This window comes from Pelodiscus sinensis, chromosome 22 (assembly GCF_052426305.1).
Source record: "Pelodiscus sinensis isolate ZL-2025 chromosome 22, ASM5242630v1, whole genome shotgun sequence".
In the NCBI taxonomy this organism is placed as follows: domain Eukaryota; kingdom Metazoa; phylum Chordata; order Testudines; family Trionychidae; genus Pelodiscus; species Pelodiscus sinensis.
The window spans coordinates 6520056-6537437 of record NC_143073.1 but is presented as its reverse complement, the minus strand read 5'-3'; the positions used below and the strand labels follow the sequence as shown (position 1 = coordinate 6537437).

Sequence of the window (17382 nt, the reverse complement as noted above, 5' to 3'; positions counted from 1 at the left end):
AGCAGCCAGCAAACTCCATCCCAAGCCCTGTTGTGCCCCCTGTTGTGCCTCCATTCTGTGGAGAGAGAATACAGGGTGGGAGGGGGCACCTGACATCAGCACCCCCTCCTCTCCCTTCCCTTCTCTGTACCGCAAGCAGGAGGCTCGGGGGGGGGGGGCGGGAGGGACACAGCTCCAAGGCAAAGGGCAGGAGATGAGCAGCAATGCAGGGAGGGGCAGATGAAGTGCTGTGCTTGAGAGCCTCTTGGCCAAACCAGTCAGGATCCCCTGTCAGAGGCGCCAAGATCTACCGGTAGATCCCGATCGACTGCTTGGTGACCACTGGCCTAAGGATTCCCCACTCGGAGCATGTTACCGAGGGGGGCTCATCACCCACTGAGGGATTACGGGGCTTCTCCATCTGCCAGCCACAAGCTCAGTCGAGCGGCTCTTGTGTCGTTGGCTCTGGGTCCGGTCCACGGTGGCGACTCCGTTGACAGCTCTTAGACTCAGCTCCGTGCTAACATCCTGGCGCTGGGGCTGGTCCATCTCCGAGGATAACAGCCTACTGCCGCTGCCGGCAAATGGAGTTTTCCCCCCCGCTGCCATGGTTTTAACGCGGCAGGTTCCAACCCTGCTCAGTGCCGTGCCGTGGGGGGTGGAGTCAGGTTGTTACACACACGGGCCTGCGTGCCAAGGCTGGGAGCGCGGCGCATTAGAGTCAGGAAACCACAAAAGAAACTGAAGGGAGAATGAGGGCAGCAGGCCAAGAACAGGCCCAGCCGTTCCCCGCGTCCCCCCTCTGAGCCTCACTGCCTGCTGTCCACAGAGCACCTGACCCAGAACGTCCTCAAGTCCTACCGGGAGACCTGCCAGCTGCGCCTGGAAGACTTGCAGCTTCTGAGGCTGGAGACGTTCTCGTGGGAGGAGGTCCGGAGCTACCAGAAGAAGGTGAGAAGGGGGGCAAGGGGCGTGGCTTGGACCGGGGCTGGGGGTGATGGAGACTCTTGCCACGGCCAGTGCTGTGACTTCAATGCTGGCCTGACACCCCGCACGGGATAAGCCAGTAGCCGGTTCACCTGGGAAGCCAGCTCACGAGGCGTGAGACTAGCACAAACATCCCCCTCCCCGCTAGCTAGGGGATCCGCAGGGAACGGAGGCAAAGCAGCAGATCCCTCCCCGGTGCACTTCAGTTTGAGACTGTGACTGGGCAGGCGGCAGCGCTCCCTAGCGGTTAGGCCAAGAGACGCCACTGAAGTTCTGATCCCTGCTGATTGACTCTGGCATTCAGGCAAGTCCCTCCTGGCCCAGCTGGTTTCCAAAGGGAATCAGTTTTACCAGGAGCAGAATCAGACTGTCCACCTGGAAGTAGCCTGGCGGAGTTACATCCAAGAAGGGGAGGCTGCATCTCCCACAGACCAGCCTCCAGGGTTTTCTAGCAAGGATATTCAATTCTATAGAGCTGGCTTAAATACTCTGTCCAGAGGATAATCACCTCAGTTGAGGTCTGTCAAGACCAGCGTTCCCTGCAGGGGCGAAAGTAACGTAAATGGCTTACAGGTGTTGTCCTATCACAACCCCCCTTTGGGGTTGGAGTTAGGGGACGGGGGTTGCAATAGGAACCTGTAAGAAATTTAAATGCAGGATGGATGGGGGGGGGCTCACGGCTGAACGGGAGTAGAGGAACTGAGGGCAGAGGACTTGAGGGTGTGGGGAGAGCAGGAGCCAAGGCAGGGGATTGGGATGGGGTGGGCAATAATTTTTTACCAGGGACCATTTCAGAAATTTTTGGAGTGGCCCTGGGCCGCTCCGGAAGGGGCGTGGCCTCAGGCGGGAGGGGCGGGGCCAGGATATTTCCCTGCGTCGCCACCAACGGACCATGACTGGTCTGGCGGTGGGGGAGTGGGTGAAGTCTTTGCCTCCCCTCCAAGAGGTTCCTCCTAGGCACCCATGCCCCTGGTGGTGGGAGTAGACTTCGCACGCTCCCCCTTCTGCCCCCACGCCAATCAGGGTTTGGGGGCAGGGGAGTGCTCCAAGTCTCCTCCTGCCCTGCCAGGAGCACGTGGCACTTCTAAGCACCACATGCTCCTTGCAGGGCAGGGGCAGGGTGGAGGAAATGTTGTGCACTTCCCCCCACCCCCAGACCTGATTGGCCTGGGGGCAGGGGAGCAGCAGGGCCTCCACGGGCCGGATCAACCCGTTTGGTGGGCCAGATCTAGCCCTTGGATTAGGGACTCAGGGTAGGAGGTGCAGGAGTCAGGGCAGGAGGTTGTGGGGCTTGGGGTTAGGGGTGCATCGCCCAGCTCCCGGGGACGGCGGAGATCACACTGCCGGAGCACTGGGGCTGGAGCCTGTGTGCTGACAGCATCTAGATCCACTCCCCCAGCTGACCACCCTCTCACTGGTGCCCCACATCAGCTTATTTTCACCTTTGATTCCTTGTACACTGGGCTTTTGTGCAGCTGCTCAGGAGAGATTCCGGTGCCGCACAGCTGGGTTTGTGTTTCTCCTGGTGGTGCACCTCCACACATGCCTCAGTGCATGTAACAACATTATTCTGCACATGAATGGAAAAAATCTTCACGTAGATGGAAAAGTTTAGAGACGGTTGATCAGGACCTTATTAAATGTTGGAGGACTTCTGCCTAGAGACTGCCTGTCAACTGCCTTCATAAATAACACCAGTTCCTCCTCTTCTGTTTCCTCTTGTACCAGGGGGGAAGAGGCTATAGCAAAGGATTCTTAGCTGGCATGAAGCCCTAGTGAGTTTGCAGTCAGGGTAAACTCAGCATGGGCGACTGAATGACCCAGTGTGCAGCGTGTCTGGCCTTTTGCCACACTTTTGGGTTTAACATCAGCGGCATAGACTTGATGCTGCTCTTCTATTGTTTGTCATGGCCTCGGCTCGTAGGGGGTTTGTGTGAGTCACCGCTCGCTCGGCTGGGTTCAGATGAGGACTTTGCAGAAAAATCAAGAGATGGGATGGAGGGAAGAAAATGAGCTTGTCTGATTCAGCAGCTAATTAACTAAATGGGAACCTCTGTCTGGTTTGCTAAATGATTCATCAGCTTTCCAGGCGAGGCCGAGTCATTTCGGAGCACTTTGTAATGGCCCTGCCGTAGGAACATTGGGATCAATACCGACTCCAGCTTTGGGCCCGGTGCAAGCAGGAAAGGAAAGTGGCGAATGTCTGAGCAATCGCTGGGCTTCCGTACCCTGTGGAGGAGTTGAAAGGGTTAACGGCCCTGGCAGGACTCAGGAGGTGCAAAGTGCAGTAAAAGGGGCTGAGAAAACCCAGGAGGAACTGGGGAGAGTTGGTCAAAACCACTCCCTTGTAACTGGTTTGGGACAGAAACTTGGATTTTCGACTCAGTGAAATATTGCAAGGAAAATGCCCCCTTCCCACGGGAAATTTTCCGTTTTTCTTCACCCCTCCCCCCCCCCCCGAAAATTCCTGAATGTTCCAAAATGGAAAATGTTGGTTCAGATTCGCCCCTGCGTTGACTCATACCCCTGTTCTCCTCCCGGGGCTAGGCTTCTCAGACGGACTTCATCCCCTACATTCCACCAGGGTTAGGGACACCCAAGGGGGAGACCACAGTGCATCATGGGAGTTGTAGTCTAACCGGGGATCCCAGCCATTTGTGTAGAACGGGAGCATGAGATACCCAGACCACAACTCCCATGGGGCAAATGGAGTGTCTGGAGCAGGCATGGCACGCGGCCATGGGGCTGCCACGCCGCGTGGCCTGGGGCCCGTGGAATTTGGGGGCAGCCACACCAGGCATGGTGGTGGGATAAGGAGCAGCCACCCGTCATGAGTCATGGCCCATGGGCCAGCCGGACAGAGTGGTGCAGCCGTGGGCTTGTCTCTTTCAGTCCATGGAGGAGATGTGGGAACGCTGTGCCTGCCGCATCACAGAAGCCATCCAGTACGTGGTGGAGTTTGCCAAGCGGATGGTAGGCTTCATGGAGCTGTGCCAAAACGACCAGATCGTGCTTCTAAAAGCAGGTACGTGGCTGGGACTGCGACTGCCAGAGCCCCAGAGAGAAGCCCCTGGCCTCCCCTCCCCCGGGATCCCTCGTGTGCCCGGTGTGAACAGCCTCCCTGGGAAACCGCCCTGTATGCGGCGGTGCAGCGCCTGGCCTGCAGGGGCTGTTGGTGCTTGCGTCTGTGTTCTGGCCTTTAACCCTGCTGCAAGACGCCATCGTGAAACCGGGGCTGGTCCCCAAACCACCAGCTCCCTTTAGTGGGAGCCGCCCGCTCGGCCCACGTCCTGCTCGCCCGCCACCTCTGGGGTGGATCGTTCCCTGCTAATTTCCCAGCCGCTCTGAACGGGACAGAGTGGCCGAGGCCAGGTTTTGTGTGAATGTCAGCGAGAGAGCAGTGAAGCCCTCCCTGCTATGTGCTTGCCTTGCCAGCCATGTCCGGGCCACCGCCTTGCCACTGCTGTAGTTAGCCAGGCTAGCACAGGTGAACCTAGCTCACTACTTGACTAGCTAGGGTGCCCGCCTGGTGGCCATGTCGGCAAGCTGCAAAGGCTGTGGCTGTCAGCTCCTACCCCCAGCCGGGGGTGAGATACCAGGCCTGTGGCTGGCTTGATTCCCCTGCTTTCCTGCCTCAAGGCAGCGACCTTGGGACCTCCGCGGAATCTCATTTCTGCTTATCTTTGCAACTCCTTCACTCCTTCCGCCCCCTGTACCCCGGCTCTGTTTTTGCAGGTGCCATGGAAGTGGTTCTGGTGCGAATGTGCCGTGCCTTTAATTCGGAGAACAGGACGGTCTTCTTCGAGGGCAAATACGCGGGCCCAGAGCTCTTCAAATCGCTCGGTATGATACCCGCGGTATTACGGTGCAGCTCAGCAACTGAGCCCAGGGCCCCCGCTGTACACTAACACATAGAAAAAGACAGTCTCTGCCCCAGAGAGCTTCGCAGACTAAAGAGTCTGGAGCAGTGTTTCTTAAACTTTTTAAGACCGAGGAACACCAAACAATCATTTTTTTAATGAGGCACACCAAGGATTTTTTTGTTGAACAAAAAAAAACCCAAAAAGGGTCGGGGGGAAAGTTATTGAGAGGAAAAAAAAAAGAGGTCGCCTGCCCCTTTAAGGGTGGCCATTTTGAATTCTGTTCTCCACGGCATGCCTCCGACTGCCTGGTCACACTGGTCTGGAGTGATGACCAACCTCCTTTTACAAATGGGGAAACTGAGGCCCAGAAAGGGAGACCAAGATTTTCAGGCGGGGGTCAGCTCCTGTTTAGGTAGAGAAGTGAAGCAGCCAGGTGTTTTTAGGAGCCACAGTTCTCCCTTTGCTCCCATGCTGGGTTGCTGAGCGTATTTGAAACACCTTGCCCAGTGTCAGCAACTGAGTCACGACTTCAAGTCCAAGTCCAGTGTCGTAACCACAAGACTGGCCTTGATCTCTTGCTTACATGGGACCCCACTGCCCCTTTATTACCCTGCTGTCGGGAAACCACCTTCCCATTGTAAAGGACCCTGCTGAGTTCAGGATTTTGACTGCTCTGCGTCTCTTTGTGCCTTGGGTGAGAAATTCCTCTCAAGGAAAGCCAGTGCTAATGTCTCTGTAGAGATAATCTCGGGGGGAGGAGGGCGATGGATCCTTCCAGACAGAGCAGCCAGCGCTGCCTACTGAGGTACTGAAGAAGGCGACTGGGTTGAGTCATGCCTTGTGTTCGCTCTCATTTTCCCCCCCATTCTGGTGTGGAATGAATTTTGTTATGTGCACCAAGGCATGTGTGGATGTGCACCACCAGTAGAAACACCTGCTGCCAGCTGTGGGCGCTCTGTGAATCAGCTGGGCAGTACCTGACTCTCTCCTGGGTGGCTGCCTAAGTTCTCCGCACACACGGAACACTGGCTCTGTCTAGTGTGAACCTCTGCTCTGTTAGATCCGGAACGGTGACTTTGATTTGCGCCCAGCTGATAGCTGAGGGGCTGGCTGGCAACCAGTTGTGAAACTGGTTTCTTTTCTAGGTCCCTGGTTCAAATCTAGCTTGTGGCACTAAGGCCCAACTAGATTCCCAACCAATGGCTGCTTAGACTGTAGGCTCCTTGAGCCCAGCAGACATCATGTCCCGTGTGCCTGGGCAGTTACTAGTGCAGTGGGGTTTGACTGGGCTGAAGCTTCTGGAATATTAAATAATGTTTCCCGGGCCTCTTCCTGGTTCCCGGTAGCGAGGGGCTTGCAGCCCAGATGAGCCTGTTGTGGCTAATCTCAGAAGAGACGCAGAGGGTAATATGAGCCCAGGAGACTGGATTTCCCCCCCAGACCCAGGGGGTGTGGAGGGCTTGTCCCGTGAGGTTCCCCAAATGGTTTGGATCCCAGAGGCAGATGGGACAGTGGCCGGGTGGTCGGCGATGCCTATTGGCCCTGCTGGAGTCTGGCTAGACAGGAGGGCTAATCCGGCCTAGGGATGGCACTGGAGAGGAGGTGGGGTCGTCTGGGAGGAAGCGGAAGGTGGCTGACGGCTCTGCTCCGCTTCCCAGGGTGCAACGAGCTGATCAACTCCATCTTCGACTTCGCTCACAGCCTGTGCTCGCTGCACTTCTCCGAGAACGAGATCGCACTCTTCACCGCCCTGGTGCTCATCAACTCAAGTACGTGTCCGCCTCTGCTGCAGCGCCTCACTCCCAGGGCTGTGGCCTCCATCGTGGGGGGTGGGGGACAGCTGAGGTTAATTGACAGCCGCACGAGTAGAACCGGTCAGAAAATGGGGGGAGGGGGTTTCCGTGGGAAATATTGACTTTTTGATGATCCCCCCCTGCACCCACCTCAGAAATATTTCACTTCATAACGGCACTGCAGTGCCTCTTGGGAGTTGTAGTTTGAGTGCCTCATGCTCCCATTCTCTACCATACGGCAGGCTCTCTGGCGGGACTACAACTCCCATGATACACCACGTTCTCTCTTGGTGAAGGGAGGTATCCTGGGAAATGTAGTCCAACCAGAGAACCTGGAGATATCACAGAAGATATCTTGAAACCATCACCCCCAAGTGGCATTATGGCAGCCTTGTAAATTGAAATATTTCAGGCTTTGGCTGGAAAATGTTTGGTTTTCAAGTGGTCAGTGTGATCAATGGAATATCAAAACCGGAACGACAAAATTCCTGTAATCACAACCCCCTTGCTGTCCATTAAACACCAATGGAATCAGCCCCAACTCAGCCCTTTCCTTTCTGAATCCGGTATCCTCTCCTCCCCAGCCAGCAGAGAGGGGCAAGCGGCTGGGTTTCACCCCAAGGTGCCCGTTTCCAAGTCAGCGCTGAGGGTGTACCCTTCCTCCCCCAGTCTGGTCCTTGCACGTGGAACCAGGGAGAGACTGATGGGGCTTTAGAATCACCCTTTCTTGTCCTACTGCATCTGGCAGGCCATGCACCCCCAACTCCTGTGCTCAGTGGCCCAGGCTTGGATCGTGGAAGGAGGCGAGATGTCACTCCAATCCCATTGACTAGCATTTGACCAGGGTTGAAACTGCAGGACAGGCAAAAGTGCTCTGTTGCCACGGTGTCCGTGGCTGGACAGACTCTTTCACAATCCTCAGCCCCAGCGGAAGGTCATCCAGACACCCCAAAGCACTTGGCCAGCTCAGTCTGACTGCATTGGGCTGAGCTCCATCCATCCTGTGCCTTAAGCTGTCACACAGCAGCACGACGGGCTCTGGGCAGCGTTGCTCACCCTCCTTCGCTCAGGAAGCACCGGCCCATGAGGACAGGTGGGCGCGGGCCGAGAGGGAGACACCCTCCCCCCGACAGCTGGGCCTGGTCAGGGCTCACCGTTGCCTTCTCCCGTCTCGGTGCAGGTCGGCCGTGGCTGCAGGAGAAGGACAAGGTGGAGAGGCTTCAGAACAACCTGGAACTGGCCTTTAAGCACATGCTACGGAAAACCCACCGGGAAAGCATCCTGGCCAAGGTAAGTGCACGGCCACACGGGCTCCGCCTCCTGTGTCGCAGCCCACGGGCGCGCCCGACGTAGGGCCCCTCTTGAATGCTGCTGAGAGCAAGAGTGTGGGGGCGCCCTGCCTCTCAGTGCCACCCCGATGCCTCATCTTTGTGCTACCCATTCCTCCAGAGGCCTCACTCCAGCACCACCCGTTCCCCCAAGACCCACCCTCTGCCCCACCTCTTTCCCTCTCAGATCCCCCCCACAGCTTGCTCTTAGCACCCCCCACCCCCATTCACCCTTATGGCCAGTAAAAAGTGGGAGGGCTAAGCCTTCCCCTCTTTTAAAAGTGGGGGGGCTCTCGCCCCCTCTATTCAGACACCCCTGCTTGAGGGCCTGTGTTTGGGTCTCTTTACTGGGTCCCATCTCTGGGGTAGTGAGCTCCCAATGCTTCTGTGCTGGAAGGAGAAACTCAGAAGCAAAGCCTTGTGCTTTCATCACATGGCTCTTATTAACGCTGGGGGGGTGGGGCTGTAGCTGGATACACATGCCCAGTGCATATCGAGAGCTGGGTCACCAAGGCAGGAAATGTGCACCAAGCAGACAGTACTCTCAGGTTGGACAGTCGGGACTTTCCCTAGAGGATTCTGGGTAATTATGCAAACATTCCTTAGAAGACCGGTAGGTGGAGGGTTCCGAAAGTGGGCTCATGCTCACAGACCATCAGGGGGCAGCAGAGTGCGCCCGCATATACACGCGTGTGTGTGCACACGCACCCTCAGACGTGTTCGGCATCATCACAAGAGCTCACAGACGCCTTGGGCCTTGTCAGACCCGTTACTGCCCTGATCCAGCTGCGACCTTCTGCACTCATTTCCCCCACCGAGCAGCTCTGGGCCCCCGAGGCCCTTGGCTGGCTGTGGAGCTGGTTTGCCCTGTGGGGCGGCGGGGGGGGGCAGTCTGTGCCTAGAGATCAGTGTTTACACCGCACGCCTCTCTCCCCTCTAGCTGCCGCCCAAAGGGAAACTGCGCAGTCTGTGTTACCAGCACATGGAGAAGCTGCGGTCCTTCCGGCAGATGTACCCCATCATCGTCCACGCCGTGTTCCCCCCGCTCTACAAAGAGCTCTTCAGCTCCGAGTGCGAGCTCCAGGGAGCAGCGGCAGAATGATCCCCACGGGCGGCTGGCGCCCAGAGACCGTTTGCCGCCTCGCCCCGGTCTGTCACATCTCCTGCTCCCTGAGGGGAGGTCACGGGGAGGGTTGGACCTCATTGGAACCCGCCCCCTTCCTCCTCTTTCCCATGTAGCACGGTGGAGGGATGTGGCCGGCGCATCAGAGCAAACAGCTGGGAGCCAGGACTCCGTGCTTGTCTAGACCACCAACTTGAGCAGCACTGCTCCTTTCTCTGGGCCTGCTTCCTCTCGCGGCAGTGCAGGGGGAGGGAGACACCACCCCCACTCCCTAAGGGTGGCGTGATGCTTAAATAACCCGGTGAAGCATTTTGAGAGTCTCCACTGGCAGGTGCTACAGATGCGCAAAGTATTATTGGGGAGGTGCCCCGAGACCCCAGGGCGATGGAGACCATGGGGATCACTAGCTTTTGCTGTAATATATTCAGGGCCGAGGAAAACATGCTGCCCACCGTATTACTCCAGTGACTAGACTCTAGCGCCGGGCCCGGGTAGTTCAAATACCTCATTTTTTTATTTCTCTTTTTTGGTCACCTTACAGATTTGTGGCAGGAGAATTTTTAACCAAGCTGTTTCAAAATAATAGTTGTACATAACATAGAAGTCTATTTTTAAACGTCTGCCTTTACATCTGTCCTGCAGCACCACACACACACACACACGTCCCTGGCCCAAGTTCTTGTATTCCTTATTAACGTCCAGGAATCGACAAGAAATTGTGACTTGGTCGAAAAGTAGTGGGTGTGCACTCTGCTGCCCCCTGCTGGGAAGAATCCACCTTCCCATAAAATTCTCAGGGTTTTAAACCCAACATGTTTTTACTCACAGTAAAATATATATATATTGTATAAAGTTAATATAATAAAAGGCTGGTTTTACCGTTGAGGCTATTTTTGGAAAGCAACAAATTCTAATTTTCTTAAGTACGGAGCTTTTAGTGAGCAGGAGCTGACAGTTGTTTACAAGGGGAATGATTTTCTAAATCTCCTTTTTCTAAAAGAGCTGTTGCCCCTCCCCGGGGGGGGTATAAAGCAATTTGGGTTGAACTAGCTGGGGGTTTGCACGGCTGGATTCAGAAGCACAGTCACCATGATGGGCGCCCATCCGTTGGCTTCAGCCGTCTTTGGATCAAGCAAGTAGATCATGCAAGCCCCCGTGTCACTTCAAGGCCCCAGGAGGTCCTGGTGATATCACGGCAATGGGATTGCTCTGTAAAGTGAAGCATTGGTGAGTGTTTGCAGGATCAAACCCCATGCTCCTTGTCTAAGCTTGTCCGTGGCACACGAATGCTGTGAGGCAGCACCCATGGAAGGACCTTGGCGTTGGGCCCCTCCGACAAAGGGCAGCAAAGACTCAGGCTCAAGGGACCGGCTGGCAGAGGATCGGGCCCTTCGTTGCCCCACAGCACTTAGTCCCACTGCCATTTGTGGTCAGCCTGGAACGTCTTTTATAAACTTTTTGACAGGCTGAACGTTTTTGGCTTTGGTCCAACCCGAAATGGATTCTCTATTTCCACTTTCCAAACGGAAAAGTCCCTTTATATTCCCCCCTCCCCTGGTCTAATTCCCTGTCTCTGCCGTCTCCAGACACCCATCCAGCAGCTGTCTTACTAAACAGAACACCCCACATTTCTTTCATCTCTGCAGTAAGTAAGCCAGCGAGCGCCGCCTGGGGCTAGTGCGGATGCTCACACCAACTCCAGGAAGCGTCTTCCTACCATGACCTGGCCCTGCTCATGCTGGTCAGCTTCAGCCACACCTGCCTTTGGCTTTTTTACGTCCTTCAGGGCACGTCTACACTAGGAAATGATTTGGAAATAACAACTGCCCAAATACAATCGAAATAGCCTGTCCCCACTGTGGGGAAGCCTCAAAATTAGTCCGAGGCAGGCTCCCTTGTTATGGCCGCGCTACCTCAGACGTAGAACCCCAGGAAGCAATGGGGAGTAATTACTTCGAATGACTCTGGGGAGTCGTTATTTTGAAAGAGCAGCAGCAGAGCGTCCACACTCCCGCTATTTTGAAATATCTATTTCAAAATGAGCGTTATTCCCTGAGGCAAGCAGGTGTGCAGATTTCGAAATAACCGGCCCCTTATTTAAAAAAATAACGGGTTTGGTAGTGTGGACGCTCCGCTTATTATTTCGAAATAACTCCCTGGTGTAGACCAGAAACTGAGTTAATCTCGGCATAGCTGCCTGTTCCTCTCCAGTTTGCCACCCCAGCATCTGCCCTATTCATGTGACTCCTTTGTCCTGTTCGAAGCGCTTTGCCCATCTAGAAAAGTGAAAGACGGGAAAAGATTTGCTGGGTCCCATCTTCGCCCATGGTGGGGCTGTGCTCTTAAATTGATGTACGGCCGGCATTAATGCCGCGCCTCTCTCCGTCCTGCCGAAGGGCTGGATCAGTGGTGGCCAGCCTGCAGCCTGAGAGCCGCATGTCGCCCATCGGGGTTCTGTGTGTACAGGGTTTCCAGCCACGTAGGGTGTTTTCCTACTGGTGTAATTAAAGTGACACACTGTGACGTAGTGGGGGTACCTGGCTGGTTTCTATGCTGCTGGCTCTGGGGTAACCCCCACTGGCTGCTGTGGGTACCACGACCCAGCAAAACAGGATGAGTCACTATGCAAACCAGTATGGCCAGACACCCCCCATGGAGAGGAACAAAGGAAGGTGGAATGCTGCCCTGGCTGGGGGGCAGGGCTGGAAGAGTGTTGGTTAGTGGCAGGCTGGGAGCATGGAGGAGACAGCCTAGGGAAAGGGGCTGGAGTTTAGGGGCCCAGTCTCCCCCATCTCAAGGGGGCCTGAGGCAGCCTAGCCCAGCTCTGGGACCAGATTCCATCTGTGCTGTGCTGTATCCTGGAGAGGCAATAAACTTCCTCTATTTCACCGGCTGGTGCAGTCTGTTTGTGCCATTTCGGGGTGCAGGAGACGGGGGACCCCCAACACGCCGTCACACACACACACACGTAAAACCAGGTGCAGGGAGGGGCGGGCAGATTGCACCCAGCACTGACTGTGAGAGCCAGGCGCTCCCTCTGCAGCCAATCAAAGCGCGGCTACAGTTCCATCGGCACCTCCTGCAAATTCTAGGTCCGCAAGCACTGGGAGCAAAACCATTCTGTCCAGGGAGACTGTCTCGGTTCCGACAATCTTACAGCCCACTGAGATGGAGGAGGCCTATGCCTTAGTCGTGGTTGCCCATTGCTGGGCTAGATACTTATGAGATTGCAGCAGCCTGGCCGTTCTGGAGCGTGTATTCTTCAGTTTAGGCAATGGAGGGACTTTGGCGGTCAGATCCAGAGCGGCTCCATTCAGCCCCCAACTCCAATAACCCAGCTGTGTCACATGTAACAGGCCTGAAATGTTTGTTAAGCAAAGAGCTAAGTGTCCCTAGCAATTGATCTCACTCCCCCTCCCCCTCCCGTCCCCCCAGCCTGACAGATCTGTCCTCAGCCTTTTTCCCTTTATTTCATCTTATCTCCTACCTCCTGGCCATGGGCTGGCTCTTTACATTTACCTGGCCGGCATTTGCTGCTGTTTGAGCCGATGTGGCACCATCTTGCATGAAAATCCAAGGAGAAGGAAGGACATCGCTTTAGCAGGTACAGAATTCTTTGCTGGGCTCCAGTCCCAAAACAATTGGCTTAATGAGCCGTCTCTTCTCAACTGCTCTTTCACGATTATTCAGCGAGAGCTTTAGGAAGGAAGGTGGCACTTAGTTTGTCACTAGACCAGGTGCGAGTCTAACAAAGGCCGAATTAACGATGGGGAACTTGCACGGGCTCCGGGTTGTGTGACTTGTTCTGTGGGGGAGTGCTCGGTTGTGTCAAAGATACAGATTTCACGGCGGAAATGCTGATGCTTGCCGCCAAATTAGAGCTGCCTGAAAAATGCCAGTTGTTTATTGTGGGAAATTGGTGGCAGCCGCAGAAAATCTCCCCCCTTCTCTCCAAAGTTTCTGATCAAAATGTGTCCATTTTTTGGCAGAAAAACCAGCCCCGCTCTAACTGAAAAACACCCATAAATGTGTCTGTTAAAAATTATCTGTTTTCAACAACACAAAAAGGGAAAATGTTGATTTTTTTTTTAGGCAAATCGCTGACATTTTTTGACCAAAATGGAAACCATTTATATTGGCCAAAAGCCATTTTGTTTTATTTTAAAAATTGGCCTGGTTTTAAGTGAAGCTAGTGCCCAGCCGCACCGTGTTACTGTCTAACGTCTAACCTCTTTGCCAAATGGATTTGGTTTTGAATCGGCTCTGAGATCAATTGACAATTACAGCATTCGCCTCGTGAAGGGTAGAAGACACAACCCCATCCGCTGCCGGGAAGTGAGGCGTTCTGGGTTCGAATCCTGCCTCTTTCCCATTTGCAGCCATTGCACATCTGCTGTGGTACATCCTGCCTGTCTGCTCTTGTCAGGCAGCCTCTGCAGGGCACCTGGTCTAATGACAAACTAAGTAGGGTTTGGGAAGCCCATCCCCTGTTGCCGCCCGCAGGTTTTTGACCTAGGGTTGGGCCTGAGGGTAGCCATGCTGCTGAAGGCCTAATTTCCAGAAGATCCTGAGCATCCATTGGAAGCTGAAAGGCACCTAACTCCCTTTGAAACCAACAGGAGTTTGGCACCTAGAATATCTTTTAAATTCTAAAGCCTGAGTCTTTAAGGGCAATTCACCCCCGATTTGTAACAAACACCCCAATTTCCTAAGCACTTTTGAACCTTGCACTGTCTGGATTCCAGAGGAATTAAATTGATTGACCCTCAAAACCATCTGCCTCTTTAGAAGCATCACTCGGACAATCCCGTTTCCAGCACATAACAGACAATCAGACCTTTTGTCACCTTAGGGCCTAACTGAACATCTGCTAGCTTGATCCATAGCTGACTCTTAGCCCAGTAACCCAGCATATCTGCTTTGCTGATCCGGAAACCTCTTTGCATTCATGTCTAGGTTACCGTTGGTTTTCGGTTACATTATTTTAGTTTAAAAAAAAAAGTATAATCCAGTAAATGTAACCTGCAATACTGTCATTTTGTAAAACGGTTTTAAATATTTAAATATTTTGTCAAGACAGGTTTGTAAATATTTAAAAGTTGTAATTTTTTTAATAGCGTGATCATTCTTTAAAAAAAAAGAGGAGGTTTTAGGTTTCTTTTAATTTAATTAAAACTTATGGTGCGTTTTTGTTTTGTTTGTTGTATCTGTTTACTTGCCAGAGTTTAAAAATATGATGCAGAATGCACATTGTAATGAAAAATTTATTGAAAAGTATTCAGTTTTATCTGCTATTTTCAATAAACTAGGTTGCCAAGCAATGGTGCCAGGCTGCTTATTTATGGCTCCGCAGTTATTCAGAGTGGTGCAAACCCTTGTGACTTTATCCCGAATCCAGTGCTGTTTTGTTACTCACTAATTTTCCCCTTCCTCTGGGGCATGGAGCTTGGTTGCCTTCGGGGTGTAGCTCACCAAACCAATTCCATGCCACTGCAAGCACCTTGTGCATGTGTCACAGCTCAATTCCCCACTCTGACACTCTGAGTGCAGAGAGCCAGCTAGTAGAATAAACTCTGTACAATCTGTCTCTGTGACTAGACACTATTGACCTCCTGTGGTCCAGCAAATCCTCTGGTTCGGCACCAGCCACATCCCAAGGTGCTGGACTAGGGAGGTTCGACTGTACTATGTTAGGAGCTGAGAGTGACAGAACAGAGTCCCGCAGTGCTAGGCGCTGTACAGACATAGCCAGACCCCTGCCCCAAAGACCTAGGTGCTGTATAAAAAAAGAAAAAGGGAACAGTCCCTGCCCCAGAGAACTCCCAATCAAGGGTGATGATGTGGCATAACAGCTGGCCGGAACTAGATCAGGGGGCCAGAGGGGCAGCAAGAAGCCACAAGGTGGGAAATAGCCCAGGCAAAACTGCAGCCCCCAGGTAAAGGGGCTGAGCTAGTTGTTACGGGCAGAGCCGGAGAGTAGCAGGGAGCTGGGTTTCCCTCTCAGCCAGAGGGAACGGGGCTGCAGGCTGGCCCTAGACCTGTGCTGCCATCCCACAAGCTCCTGGTCACGGATCCTCCTGGTTTGTTGCCAAAGGAGAGTCAGACCAGCCCAGGGCAGGGAATTCCCACCAGGGCGGGAGGCAGCCAGCAATCCTTGGGCAGCCGGAGAGGCCTTCCCTGGAATCCCATGAAGGAACTAAGGGCTAATGCATTGTTGCCAAGCAACAAGACTTCTCCACTTGTTGGGGGTCAGCCTTTGCCCTGCCAGGCCTGGGGCTCTGCCTTGGCAGTGTAGGAGGAAGCTGACTGGGAGCCGCTCAAGGGAAGCCCCTCCTGCCCCAGACCTGCCCCCGCAAAGCCAGAGCCCCCTCCTACAGCCCAAAGCTCCCATCCTCAGCCCCGCCCTGAAGCCCACACTCCAGTCAAATTATTTTGGGTCGTGGCATCAATGATTTTCTTCAACTGGGTGATGAGAAGAAAAGTTTGAAACCCGCTGTCCTAGGGGACAGTTTCCACAGCTTATGATCTACCAGTGAAGGGTGGAAGAAACTTTCATTATCCCCATTTCACAGATGGGGAACTGTGACGCAGCGACACCCCCAGCTCTCTCCAGTGCGTCACTAGCAGAGCAAAGGGCTGACACCAGATCTTCTGCACCTTGGTGGGACCCCGAGACCCTCTTTTCTCTCTCCACGTCCAGGAACTCAAACAAAGGAATATTTGCCACATTGCCACATGCATCCACTGCTTTGGAATGAGACCAAATATTAAATCAGCCCAGAGGGTATTTTTCATTACAATGGTTGAAAGGTTTATCATTTGCAGTCCTTTCTCATCTTAACTGCAAGCCCCAGCATAAAGCTGCTATATGCATCCAGACCCTGGTCTTGCTCTGTTCTGAACTTTGGCACAGTGTTCCTATGCACTGTTAGACAGCTGCTGTGTTCCAGCCCTGAGGTGGCTGCATGCATGGGGAAGTGATTCCCCTGCAGAAAGCACTCAAGCTGAAAGGCCCTGTAGAATCATGATCCTGTTATTGACATGTTTTTAACATCACCCTTTCCGAATGTGGCAGACTGACCCGATCCCACCCTTCATACCCTGGCAGATGCAACATGAGTCATGGCAACATTCATAGACTTTCGCTGTTCTAATATTCAGAGCTTAATTTAGAATGAAAGGGGCTGGACTCAAGCAATTTTTTTACATTCATAACTAACGCAGCAAACCCAGAAGTGTTGGGTCCCTGAGCTTCCACGTCCAGAGGTGCTGGCCTCTGAGCTGCCAGGCCCAAAGGTGCTGGGCTTTGAACTGCCAGGTCTTGAGGTGCTGAGCTCTGAACTGCCAGGCCCAGAGGTACTGGACCCAGAAGTGCTGGGACCCAGAAGTGCCAGGCCCAGAGGTGCCGGGCTTTGAACTGCCAGGCCCAGAGGTGCCGGGCCCAGAAGTGCCGGGCTTTGAACTGCCAGGCCCAGAGGTGCCGGGCCCAGAAGTGCCGGGCTTTGAACTGCCAGGCCCAGAGGTGCCGGGCCCAGAAGTGCCGGGCTCTGAACTTCCAGGCCCTGAGGTGCTGGGGCTCTGAACTAGGGTTGCCAGATGGTTTAACCAAAAATACCGAACACCCTCCTCCCCCCACCCCCCAAAAAAAAACACCAGGGAAAAAGTTCTGTTGAGAAAAAAAAAGAGGAGACCAAAGTTGTTGAGCAAAAACCATAAAAGAAAAAAAACCCAGCATGGCCCCTTTAAAAAATGCTTTTGAGGCTTTTTGGCTCTAACAGGCTGCTGGTGGCTGTCCGCCATCTGGTTTTCCTGCGCCGGGCCAGACAGCTCCCCTGCGGAACCAGGTAAGCACCCGAGATTTTCGCCTCCTGGCCGGGAAAAAAATCAGAAAATATCGGACATTTTAGGACATTTCAGGTGTCCGGTATTTTCTGAATTTTTTTACTGGACAGGAGGCAAAAATACCAGACTGTCCAGGTCAATACCAGACACCTGGCAACCCTACTGTGAACGGCCAGGCCCAGAGAGGTGCCGGGTTCTGAGCTGCCAGGCCCAGAGGTGCCAGGTTCTGAGCTGCCAGGCCCAGAGGTGCCAGGTTCTGAGCTGCCAGGCCCAGAGGTGCCGGGTTCTGAGCTGCCAGGTTCTGAGCTACCAGGCCCAGAGGTGCCGGGCCCAGGGTATGTCTACACTACCCCGCTAGTTTGAACTAGCGGGGTAATGTATGCATACCGCACTTGCTAATGAAGCCCGGGATTTGAATTTCCCGGGCTTCATTAGCATAAGCGGGGAGCCGCCATTTTTAAATCCCC

At 53.9% G+C, this 17382-nt stretch overlaps 1 protein-coding gene across 3 annotated transcripts in view; it reads left to right on the top strand.

Annotated features, from left to right (window-relative positions):
• RORC (RAR related orphan receptor C) overlaps window positions 1–14411 on the top strand; it is a 78156-nt gene extending 63745 nt beyond the window's left edge. For all 3 annotated transcript variants that reach the window (XM_075907070.2, XM_075907069.2, XM_075907071.2), the window contains 6 exons: window positions 809–930; window positions 3859–3991; window positions 4702–4809; window positions 6488–6598; window positions 7803–7912; window positions 8891–14411. In XM_075907070.2, coding sequence (XP_075763185.2) covers window positions 809–930; window positions 3859–3991; window positions 4702–4809; window positions 6488–6598; window positions 7803–7912; window positions 8891–9052 — 746 coding nt within the window. In that variant the 3' untranslated portion in view covers window positions 9053–14411. The remainder of the gene's footprint in view (window positions 1–808; window positions 931–3858; window positions 3992–4701; window positions 4810–6487; window positions 6599–7802; window positions 7913–8890) is intronic.
• The last annotated feature ends 2971 nt before the right edge of the window (window positions 14412–17382 follow it).